The 12,882-nt window shown below is 44.3% G+C and overlaps 1 protein-coding gene across 1 annotated transcript in view; it reads right to left on the minus strand.

The window, feature by feature from the left end:
* The window catches only part of LOC126150100 (leukocyte elastase inhibitor-like), a 58,156-nt gene that overhangs the window by 23,622 nt on the left and 21,652 nt on the right, over positions 1–12,882 (minus strand). Inside the window, exon 2 of the mRNA XM_049915853.1 lies at positions 4,116–4,699. Coding sequence (XP_049771810.1) covers positions 4,116–4,697 — 582 coding nt within the window. The 5' untranslated portion in view covers positions 4,698–4,699. The remainder of the gene's footprint in view (positions 1–4,115; positions 4,700–12,882) is intronic.

The following is a 12,882-nucleotide window of genomic DNA, read 5'->3' on the forward strand; positions in this document are numbered from 1 at the left end:
TGCAGTCCTTCCGTTTGTACATAATTTTTGGCAGTTAAGACCACTTTTAGCTCGTTTTGTCACAGCAGTCCCACATTTGTATAGGCGTGAGGTGCCCATTCACAGACAGCGCATTTTAAGTTTTATTGGTGAAAAAAAAAAAACGCTGACTAAAAACAGTTTGATGATCGCAGAACGTTTGCGATGACCCCATAACCATTGCCACGTGTTCACTACGACAGTGAAAATTACATTTATGCTTCAGACCGGGAATTAAGTGCAGAAGTACGGTAAATTTGAGCCTCTATATCCGTAAAAATGATATCGAAACAAATTTCGAAGTACCTCGACAGTATCATCTTAAGTACATATGGTAACCATTTCAACGATCTTCCATACTTCTCATACCTAGAAGGTGGGAATTTAAGGAGATGGGACCTGGATAAACTGAAAGAACCAGAGGTTGTACAGAGTTTCAGGAAGAGCATAAGGGAACAATTGACAGGAATGGGGGAAAGAAATACAGTAGAAGAAGAATGGGTAGCTTTCAGGGATGAAATAGTGAAGGCAGCAGACGATCAAGTAGGTAACAAGGCGAGAGCTAGCAGAAATCCATGGGTAACAGAAGAAATATTGAATTTAATTGATGAAAGGAGAAAATATAAAAATGTAGTAAATGAAGCAGGCAAAAAGAAATACAAACGTCTCAAAAATGAGATCGACAGGAAGTGCAAAATGGCTAAGCAGGCATGACTAGAGGACAAATGTAAGGACGTAGAGGCTTATCTCACTAGGGGTAAGATAGATACTGCCTACAGGAAAATTAAAGAGACCTTTGGAGAAAAGAGAGCCACTTGCATGAATATCAAGAGCTCAGATGGAAACCCAGTTCTAAGCAAAGAGGGGAAAGCAGAAAGGTGGAAGGAGTATATAGAGGGTCTATACAAGGGCGATGCACTTGAGGACAATATTATGGAAATGGAAGAGGATGTAGATGAAGATGAAATGGGAGATACGATCTGCGTGAAGAGTTCGACAGAGCACTGAAAGACTTAAGTCGAAACAAGGCCCCCGGAGTAGACAACATTGCATTAGAACTACTGATAGGCTTGGGAGAGCCAGTCTTGGTAAAACTCTACCATCTGGTGAGCAAGATGTATGAGACAGGCGTAATGCCCTCAGACTTTAAGAAGAATATAATAATTCCAGTCCTAAAGAAAGTAGGTGATGACAGATGTGAACATTACAGGACGATCAGTTTAATAAGTCACAGCTGCAAAATACTAACGCGAATTCTTTACAGACGAATGGAAAAACTGGCAGACACCTACCTCGAGGAAGATCAGTTGGGATTCCGTAGAAATGTTGGAGCACGTTAGGCAATACTGACCCTACGACTTATCTTACAAGAAAGATTAAGGAAAGGCAAACCTACGTTTCTAGCATTTGTAGAGAAAGCTTTTGACAATGTTGACTGGAATACTCTTTCCAATTCTTAAGGTATCAGGGGTAAAATACAGGGAGCGAAAGGCTATTTACAATTTGTACAGATGGCAGTTATAAGAGTCGAAGGGCATGAAGGGGAAGCAGTGGTTGGGAAGGGAGTGAGACAGGGTTGTAGCCTCTCCCCTATGCTATTCAATCTGTATATTGAGCAAGCAGTAAAGGAAACGAAAGAAAAGTTCGGAGTAGGTATTAAAATCCATGGAGTAGAAATAAAAACTTTGAGGTTCGCCGATGACATTGTAATTCTGTCAGAGACAGCAAAGGACCAGGAAGAGCAGCTGAACGGACCGTGTCTTGAAAGGAGGATATAAGATGAACATCAACAAAAGTAAAACGAGGATAATGGAATGTAGTCGAATTAAGTCGGGTGATGCTGAGGGAATTAGATTAGGAAATGAGACACTTAAAGTAGTAAAGGAGTTTTGCTATTTGGGGAGCAAAATAACTGATGATGGTAGAAGTAGAGAGGATATAAAATGCAGACTGGCAATGGCAAGGAAAGCGTTTCTGAAGAAGAGAAATTTGTTAACATCGAGTATTGATTTAAGTGTCAGGAAGTCGTTTCTGGAAGTATTTGTATGGAGTGTAGCCATGTATGGAAGTGAAACATGGACGATAACTAGTTTGGACAAGAAGAGAATAGAAGCTTTCTAAATGTGGTGCTACAGAAGAATGCTGAAGATTAGATGGGTAGATCACATAACTAATGAGGAGGTATTGAATAGAATTGGGGAGAAGAGAAGTTTGTGGCACAACTTGACTAGAAGAAGGGATCGGTTGGTAGGATATGTTCTGAGGCATCAAGGGATAACCAATTTACTATTGGAGGGCAGGGTGGAGGGTAAAAATCGTGAAGGGAGACCAATGTATGAATACACTAAGCAGATTCAGAAGAATGGAGGCTGCAGTAGGTACTGGGAGATGAAGCAGCTTGCACAGGATAGAGTAGCATGGAGAGCTGCATCAAACCAGTCTCAGGACTGAAGACAACAACAACAACAACAACAACAACAACAACAACAACAACAACATACCTAAAGATAGTGGTTTTTCACGGTTTGCTCAGGAACCGCTCACGAATAACGTGATTTTATAAACCGTCTAAGATCCACCCAAGACCACACCTAACGCTAAAGAACCACCCTGGAGGAAACGTGTAATGTTTACATTTTGACCCTATACTGTAGGGTAGCTTCAGTATGCCCGTACTCCAGATAGGTATACGTATGGTCCCCAAGACAAGGGCTAAGCGAAACAATTGTTTATCTTTTAACAATAGTACCCGGGTAGAACACAAAGAAAATCCGCATTTGAGGGAACGTGTAACTACTTATTGACTATAACGCATAAGATAAATTTTTCGGAGCTCTAACGATAACGCCCTTGTGGAGAAGTCTCTTTTGAAGTGAAGTGCTCCAAGACGATGCTTATTTCGCACCGAAAGAGGGTCTGCATAACCTTCCTATTGACTGTTCAAAATTTCTTTAGCTTGCGCAATGAGAGATGATCCTATTGATCACTCATCTTTTGTGACTGATGTACTCAGGATGGTGCTGGCTTTCTAAACGCGCCGATTAAGCTGTTTACATAGACCAAAACGACCCTGTTACAATTTTGGAGTCACGTACTTGTGCATCCATCCTGCACAGGAACTGGTTGTTCGGGTACTAAAGGACTGAACAGCGAATCACACCCTCGGTCAAGGCTTAGTTCATCTGGAATTAGTGACTTTTGTCAGAAATGTGATCGGAGTATGAAGATATGCAGGAGAGTGGATTTGTGCCATATGACGTACAATGCGGTGTTGTCAGCCGTGACTAATATTTATAGTTGCTGCAGTGCCACCCAGCGTTATACAGCATTTTATATCACTGTAGCTTGAACACTGAGTGTTGTTTGCAGTCAAAAGGTGGTAAGCCTGACTCAGACGAGGATCATGGTCACTGACTTGTTACAATTTGCGACCTTCCGGTTACGCGGTGACTTGCTGCAATGAAACGTCCACCACCATTATGTTATTTTCCTGGCTATCAATAGATTCACTGAAAAAACCTTTCCTTAGTGAAGTATGATAGATGATAGTTGTACGGGTAATTGTACATATTAAGTGTGGACGACCGCAATGGTGTGTGGCGGAGATAGGGAACAGAGTGAATCTTGGCGCCTGCCCATAGCTTACAGTTCTGTCCTCCGCAGAGGTTAACGTCACATTCCGGACAGACCGATCATTATCAACACTGTAGGGGGTGCCCTCACTCAATAATACACTCTTGTCCCTTCTGCCGTAAAGGCAAAGGGAAAAATTGTCGACAGCACGTGGCATGCCCGGAGAGTCACCCCATATCGGTCCAAGTAGTGGCCGCGCCCAACGCTGCTTAACCTAGGTGATCTGACCGAAAACTGTGTACCCGTCCTAGCAGGGCCGTTTACATCACAGCCAGTTGAAGCCCCTTGAAATGACCCTGTGGACTAAAGCTGGCTGCTTGGGGTTAACTTTACCAGGATACACAGCTTTTATAAACTAAACAGAACAAGACACTTAAGACTCAAACGTGTCTGAAGGTTCGAGAAGTAGGCAGGGAGAATTTCATCAGTGGGGTGGACAGGATTTAGAGGGGTAGTTCACTCACCTTGGATGCGTTGATGGCACGGAGAGCCTCGCCCATCTTGTTCCAGTATATCCAGTCGGATGAAGTGCCCTGGGCGAGGAACGTAGCTATTTGTCTCGCGGTGTTGCCACGCGCGCCCATCTGCAGGGCTGCCAACACTGACGCGATGCTCAGGGGCGACAGCACGGCGTTCTCATTGGCTGGAAGGTGCCTCCGGAGCGTCGTCGCTACAGTGGCGATCCCGGAGTCCACCTCGCCGGTGGCGCGTGGGGCCTTCGTTGTCACTGCCTTAGCTGCTGGCGTTGTAGGGGAGACTGGGGGTGTAGTAACAGCACTGGCGATAATAGTATTTAAAGGAGCGGTCGTCGTCGTGGTAGTTGCAGTCCCAGTTGTCGTCGCTGCCTTATTGCTGCCGATGCTGTTCCGCGAAGAAAACGGCGTCCACGGCGCCTTCGGCGGTGGAACTGTGGCAGCAGCGACAGGCGCGACCCCCGATCGCCCCTGGACGCCGACGGACGACCTGAAGTGGGCGTAGCCAACCACGTAGCCCTGGCACGACGACGCTGCCGCCAACAGCAGCGCAAGGGAAGCGGCGAGCATCATGTCTGTGGACATAACAAATCAGAAGCTCCTTAGATCCACTTGCTCAGCATTTAAGTTAACAAGTAACGTCTGGTGCGTAAAACAAAGGAGAGTTAATTACCACATACTCTAAACGTCCCAGTTCTATTTTTATCTTGGCGCTCGCCATCGTACTGGCGGAAGTAGTATTTTTGCTTCTTTACCTTTCATTTTCTATTCCAATGATTAAAGCTGTATCGAGTGACCCATTTATCAGACTTTTGCTTGAAGCAGATACCTTCATTCTGTTTTCGCTGCCCGCTACGGTCGCAGATTCGAATCCTGCCTCGGGCATGGCTGTGTGTGATGTCCTTAGGTTAGTTAGGTTTCATTAGTTCTACGTTCTAGGCGACTGATGACCTCAGAAGTTAAGTCGCATAGTGCTCAGAGCCATTTGAACCATTTTTTTCGCCGCCATGTGCTAGGTGAATGACCTTTTCCTATTCACCGAACCATGATGTAAATTTCTAGTCCGCATCACCCTCATCCCAACTCCAATACGCTACTCCACGCGGGTGTAAAATGAATGTGCGCAGCAGAAGATAACGAACGCTAAAATGATGGCCCTGTTTGATTATCCCCTGAAGTAGATCTTAGGATCTGCTAATGCTCTTTTTTTCACATAAAAGTTACATTCTAAACATAAATGAATGATGAAGGCAACTAATACTACTACATGATAAACGTTGCTGTCCAATATACCGGGGCCGTCCAGTGTGGCCGAGCGGTTCTAGGCGCTTCAGTCTGGAACCGCGCGACCGCTACGGTCACAGGTTCCAATCCTGTCTCGGGCATGGATGTGTGTGATGTCCTTAGGTTAGTTAGGTTTAAGTAGTTCTAACTTCTAGGGGTCTGATGGCCTCAGAAATTAAGTTCCACAGTGCTCAGAGCCATTTGTACCAATATACAGGGTGATCAAGAAGTCGGTATAAATTTCAAAACTTAATAAACCACGGAATAATGTAGATAGAGAGGTAAAAATTGACACACATGCTTGGAATGACATGGGGTTTTATTAGAAACAAAACAAAGTTCGCAACATGTCTGACAGATGGCGGTGCACAGGAAAATTGCTACCGTGACGGGTGAGAGGTACGCCGATATGTTACAGAATCTTATCATCCCCAGCCTGGCTGATAAACACCTGCTGGAACGTAAGATGTTTATGCAGGATGGCGCCCCACCCCATATTGCTAGACGTGTGAAAGATCTCTTGCGCGCGTCGTTTGGTGATGATCGTGCGCTCAGCCGCCACTTTCGTCATGCTCGGCCTCCCAGGTCCCCAGACCTCAATACCTGCGATTACTGGCTTTGTGGTTACCTGAAGTCGCAAGTGTATCGTGATCGACCGACATCTCTAGGGATGCTGAAAGACAACATCCGACGCCAATGCCTCACCATAACTCCGGACATGCTTTGCAGTGCTGTTCACAACATTATTCCTCGACTACAGCTATTGTTGAGGAATGAGGGTGGAAATATTGAGCATTTCCTGTAAATAACATCATCTTTGCTTTGTCTTACTTTTTATATGCTAATTATTTCTATTCTGATCAGATGAAGAACCATCTGACAGACATTTTTTGAACCTTTGTATTTGTTTTTGGTTCTAATAAAACCCAAAGTCTTTCCAAGTGTGTGTGTCAATTTGTACCTCTCTATCTACATTATTCCGTGATTTATTCAGTTTTCAAATTTATACTGACTTTTTGATCACCCTGTATATTATAGATTAAAATCAACCTTTTGAGTACACTTGTCTATATTTCCTAACTAAAATTATTAATCAATTGCTCAACTCTGCCCCTTCTTACGACTGCGCGAACTAATATCGATAACGCAAAATGACTGACACCTACGTACAAAACACTAGAAGCACTATTTTCAAAAATGATCTACAGTGGTATGGAATCTCAGTGGAAATAAACTAACGTGATCACAGCTGTTTAGCTTTTATAACCCCAATAAGCCGAAGCAATCTGCGATATCACCGTATGTACTGCGTCCGGTTCGTCGAAGTGATTGTTCTGATACTCGTCTGCGACGATGGAAGAACTCCGGCCACAAATAAACTCTTTCAAAGACTACGACGGCAGAAGGGGGACCTCTGACTACTATACTCGAATACTGTCTTTTCCTCTCTGTGTTCTATAGACGAGAAACACGAACTCCCAGCCACAATAACGTTCAGATAACGTCTCAACGTAAGTATAGGCAGAAGAAGTGCTCTCAATTACTGAACGCTGCGTACTAAATGACGACTTCGAACCCAGAGGTGAAGTCCAGAATCGTGTAGTTTCTCAACAGTACAGTGCCTAACTCTTCCAACTGTAAACTCTCCTGAGAGCGAAGACAACAATCCGTCTGTACCAACAAAGCTGATACTGAACGGCCGTCACACACGGGCGCTCACAACGGAAGACCCCGTCTCTCCACCGCTGGCTTCCCAGCAAGGCTCGGCTCCGCATCCTCGTAATTCCGAAACAGAATCATATTGCCGAAACCACGGAATATTCTCCCTCTACAGATTCTTCCGAACGCCGACCAACCGTATTATAGTCTTTAGTCGTCCAGTCCTGAAAGTTTGCGAGGAAGACCCTATGCTCTTACAATGGTACGCTTCTGAGTAAAAATCCTTGGAAATAAACCAGCCTGCGTGGTTCCCGAGGTGCTGCTGCTTCGTTCCTCTCACCTGCGTCCAAGATTTGCAGACTTAGAGAGTATTACCCGGTTATCCTTCTGGCCCTACGACAATAGCGGCCGGCCACCCCTGTATTGTGTCGTCGCGCTCAGGTGTCCAGACTGTCCATCTTGGCACTTTATTTACAAGGCGTACGTGAGAATGTCAGTCTCCTTTATATATACATATATACGATGTACAAAGTATCACATGATACCAAATTGTGTTTGTAGATCACGCAAAGTATGTGGATGAGTGCTTGTAAGGTGCGAAATTATTGCCACCTTACACAACCTCACCTCTCATTTTCACCTCTAAGAACAGCTCTATTCGTGGCGTTCAATAAATAGTTTATTAAAGCACGTCGCTGATAATGGTTACGGGATAATACGTATTTTTCCAGAAACCTGTGATTTAGCATAAATTTCACAATGACAATTGCCCAACTGCGTAGGAAACTTACTCTCGCCCTGAACATCGTCCATGCAGAATACATACAACCGACTTTTCGAATGCAGGGCTTTCTACCAATTACTTTTCGCTGTATTACAGGAAACCACTAAGGAACTCCACAACCCCACAACCATATCAGTGACTGGACCAACTTGCGCCTTCCGTCACAAACGGCATGGAGCGCATGGAAATGAAAGCAACCCTGGGCTTCATATGATGACATTAAAGATGCTTATCGTTGTAGACGCAGAAAAATATCCTCAAACCTTAATATTCAGACGTGGTTCGTAACAATACCTTACTTTAGACAGTCACCATTTCCTCTGGATCCCAAAACGCTACATTAAAATACCTAAAATTTAATACGACGAAGAAATGCGGAAATGTGTCAGGGCTTCATAGAGTTTTATAGGGCTTTTTGACAATTCTATTGGCAAGCGATAGTAACGACAAATGTCAGAGTGTATATTTGTTTTTCTGCAATGAGGTTTGTGGTTTATGATTTGTTACAGTGGCACAAAGTCATTTCGAACTATCTCACATCTCACTCCCACACTCCCAGCTCCCCTCCCCCATAGTGGGCTCACAAGGAAACACCCCAAAAAAATTGATTACGTTTACAAAAAATGATTAAATTTCTCTACTGGCACTGACATCTGTATTTTTGTTCTAAAGTTTCTTAGACCATACTTTAAGTATGGTCTAAGAAGTTATCGAACAAAAATTCGATTCTGTGCTAATGTTAAGGTAATCACGGAGTCCTCACGGGCCGGCCGGTGTGGCCATGCGGTTCTAGACGCTTCAGTCTGGAACCGCGTGACCGCTACGGTCGCAGGTTCGAATCCTGCCTCGGGCATGGATGTGTGTGATGTCCTTAGGTTAGTTAGTTGTAAGTACTTCAAAGTTCTAGGGGACTGATGACCACAGATGTTAAGTCCCATAGTGCTCAGAGCCATTTGAACCATTTGACGTCCTCAAGGATAATGTCGGCAGTGACTAGACAAGCAGTGCATTTGAGAGCTCCCGTTACTTAACAGCCGACATATCCAGATCAGTATGATTACAGATAGGTGATGCGCAGATTTACTGACTGGTTGTAAGAAAGTTAAGCGAGACAAACAATACAGGCAAAGACAATACCTTTAAGTAGCTGAAACAAATTTAGCACTACAACAGAAGTCTAACCCAGACTTTTGAATTAATTTCATTATATATTTTCCCGCATTTTACAGTGCGAACGCTAAAACATGGGAGTTGTACGCGAACATAAAGAAACAAGAAATTTTACAGGTAAAGGAGTGAGGAGCGGTTCGGGGCATCGAGCCCCCCCCCCCCCTCTCTCTCTCTCTCTCTCTCTCTCTCTCTCTCTCTCTCTCTCTCTCGCTGGACTGACCCTACACACCTGTCGTGTGCTTCTGCGAAAGCAGAGCTGACATCGTCACACCGAGCGCCGATCCCTTCTAATGACAGAGTCGTTCTCTAACCCCTGGATGGACCAGAATTAATCTCTTAACTCACTTCAAAATAAGAAACGAGTAACGCACAACCCAGAGCAAAGCGGGACAAACAAAGCATTTTGTAACGGCTACTGCGCAATCTGGAACCGGTATGGTATGAGACAGAACAAGCCAAAGACTGAACTAATGGCATCCAATACCGAAAGAGAATATAAACCCCTTAAGAATAGTAATTATAAGAGAGGAATTAGAAACGACAGAGTCATTTACCTATTTCTCAAGAATGGTCACAAGGGATGGTTGATGCATAGTAATTGTGAATACAGCAGACCAACGTTTTATTTAATTTTGAAAACAACTTACCAACTTTGGCAACATGGTGAAAGAACTGGAAGCGAGGTGTAGCAAAGCTAATGCAGTGAGCGCTCAGCTACGATCTACTCTCTTCTGCAAGAAGGAAGTCAGTACCAAGACTAAGTTATCTGTGCACCGTTCAATCTTTCGACCAACTTTGTTGTATGGGAGCGAAAGCTGGGTGGATTCAGGTTACCTTATCAACAAGGTTGAGGTTACGGATATGAAAGTAGCTAGGATGATTGCAGGTACTAGTAGATGGGAACAATGGCAGGAGGGTGTCCACAATGAGGAAATCAAAGAAAAACTGAGAATGAACTCTATAGATGTAGCAGTCAGGGCGAACAGGCTTAGATGGTGGGGTCATGTTACACGCATGGGAGAAGCAAGGTTACCCAAGAGACTCATGGATTCAGCAGTAGAGGGTAGGAGGAGTCGGGGCAGACCGAGAAGGTACCTGGATTCGGTTAAGAATGATTTTGAAGCAATAGGTTTAACATCAGAAGAGGCACCAATGTTAGCACTGAATAGGGGATCATGGAGGAACTGTATAAGGGGGGCTATGCTCCAGACTGAACGCTGAAAGGCATAATCAGTCTTAAATGATGATGATGATGATGATGATGATGAACAACTTACCAGCAAGAACGTCAGCAAATAAGGAACCGGATCACGGAAATGTCAATTTTGAGTGTGGGCCTATGACGTTGTGAAACTTGGCCAGCAGGGAAAGAAGACAGAAGACGCCTAGAAGCGGCTGACCAGATACAGTTAGTGTCAGTTCGTCTCTTAGCATAAATGACAGCGCAGGAGACTGCTCGGGTTACATCCTTACTACTGTCTCATGTCCAATTTCCGTATCTCTTGTTACATTAAAGAACACGTTTGTCGATATCGTTTCCGGTGGGCCTCTAGAATTTGCGCCCTCAACTGCGTGACTGTCTAATGTCAATGGTAATTAACTAGGGAACGGCGCAACGTAACGACATTTTTCTTAATGATTTCTCAACACGACCTACCCTTAGACACCATTACAAGCTTGTCTGTGTTTCTGGCCACCCTGTATAGCTACGTTTCTCTTGAAATTTACTGTCAGCCAAGTCTGCTTCAAGAAAATTTTCTTCTGCTGCCTAGACAATGAACACAATGCAAAAACACATAGTACGTTTGTTAAATGCGGTTATCAGATCACTGACATATGTAGATTACTGTCCAGTCTTAACTATTTCGTCTTGACTAGTGCTGTGTTCTGTCTTCTCTCCACACTGGTCGTCTTTCCATCTTTACGTAAGCACATTATGTTTCGCTAACAAAGTGAAGGTACAATAGGTTCACGCATCACTGACATGCCAAGTGCAGCATCGATTTTGGCTCAAAGAGCAGGAGCTGTCTTGGAGAGGTCTAAGAAAACTGTTTCATTTGGTAATTCTGACTGGTGAGTTAGTAACGTCAGCTCACTGGGCTGTGCGCAAACGAGAATCAGAAGCGTTATTAAGTATCTGTTGACCAATTCAGATACTGTAGAATTCAAGCACTGCAAATGGCATCCTCACGATGGAGAAATTTACCCTCAGACGCTCCTTTTTCTGACGAAACGTAATTAAATTTATAGGGGCGCTTGAACTCTCAGAACAGTTGAAATTGGAGGTCTGAATATTTTCATCAGAGAAATTCAGAGGCTCTGCATGATATGAGAAGGAAGCCGCAGTCTGCGATTTGTGCAACGCCAATTAGTAGATATATATTTTTTCATTTGATTTGTGAACAAAATACAATAACTTTTTACAGAACTGTCGAGTTGGTTGGGTGCAGGATAAGGGACTAAAAAGGTGGTCAGTTCCTCGGGCAAAAGGTACTACATCCGCAGTTAGTGGCGTCAGAAATTTTATCGGATTATTATTGTAGGAATCGAAAAAAATCGAGGCACTGAAAGCAATATGGATGTCAGAACTGAGAAAAAATTTGAGCTATAAAATTATACGAGTCGGGTCGGTACGTAGGTGGGAACAGACGAGGTGTGTCTCGCACCTCATTTGAGTCTCCACTAACCCGACAAAGGGCGAAGACAGAGTGCAGAATGCCTTACAGACGGGAGATTCGTAATATGCAGTCTATATTTAGTGCTGAAGAACCCTTCTTGTACACGATCACAACAAATGCTGAGGTATACAGGAAATCAGCAACTCTGTAAATCGCCAGGTACTTTGCACCGCAACTAAGTAGGAACGTTGCACTTAAACACTCCTGTGTGAACAGAAGTGACTAATGACACAGGTGTCAATGTATCTTCCTATGAAGAAGAGTCAACTACTACAGTTACGAAACGCTATTTCGGTACGGTAATGTACTACCATATGTGGGCGAAGAATTGAGTAAGGAACCTGACATCCACAACTATTGACAAGAGCTGATAGAAGCACACCAACTTTCCTACTGACAGGCGTTGGTTAGTTAGTGTCAACTGTGCTCGTGGAAATGCTTGAAGTTAACGCTGTAAGTATGGGGACTCACCTGTGGAAAATCCCACGGCCGACGGTACGCTTGTGTGCTTGTAGCAATGCACCGTCTACCGTAAGGCTAAAGGTCAGCTGGGACGACGAGCCAAAGCGTGTACGGGAACTGGAAGCTGCGCAGCGCGCACTGACGTTGGCATATGCCGGGTAAACAGGCAGCCGGCAGGAGAAAGCTACTGTGACGTCGGAGAAACACCGCTCCCTCATGGCTGGGCTGAATCAGAGCTAGCTCTCTTTCCTCCTCCATAATAATGATGCACGTACGTGCGGGCACAGGTCGGCAGCTAATGGCGGCTGTGGAAGCCGACGAGGCAAACTGCAGGATGTTAACAGCGCTACGCCAGACAAGGTAATAGTTTGCAAGTGGAGCTAAGCGTCTAGGGACAAACGGCGAGTTATTTTGCTGTAGAGTACACTTCGCACTGGCAGAATTTATTCGGAAGGACGTTATGCCGTGGTGCCTTATGTGTCGTCTTTGAATCCCTGGGACATCAGAGGCATCAACGACTTATAGCAGTTACAGTCTCAGACAAACTCAACAAGCCGAACTTTTTATACAGGGTGAAAAGTATTTAAACCGACAAACTCTGGGAGGTTGTAGGGGACATCAAAACAAATATTTTCCCTAATGTCATTTTTTCCTATGAGGATTATTTAAACAAGTGGAGGCCATATTACCCTCTTCAGTTGTTAGAGGCCGTATTACGATC

Source organism: Schistocerca cancellata, chromosome 2, assembly GCF_023864275.1.
Source record: "Schistocerca cancellata isolate TAMUIC-IGC-003103 chromosome 2, iqSchCanc2.1, whole genome shotgun sequence".
NCBI lineage: Eukaryota > Metazoa > Arthropoda > Insecta > Orthoptera > Acrididae > Schistocerca > Schistocerca cancellata.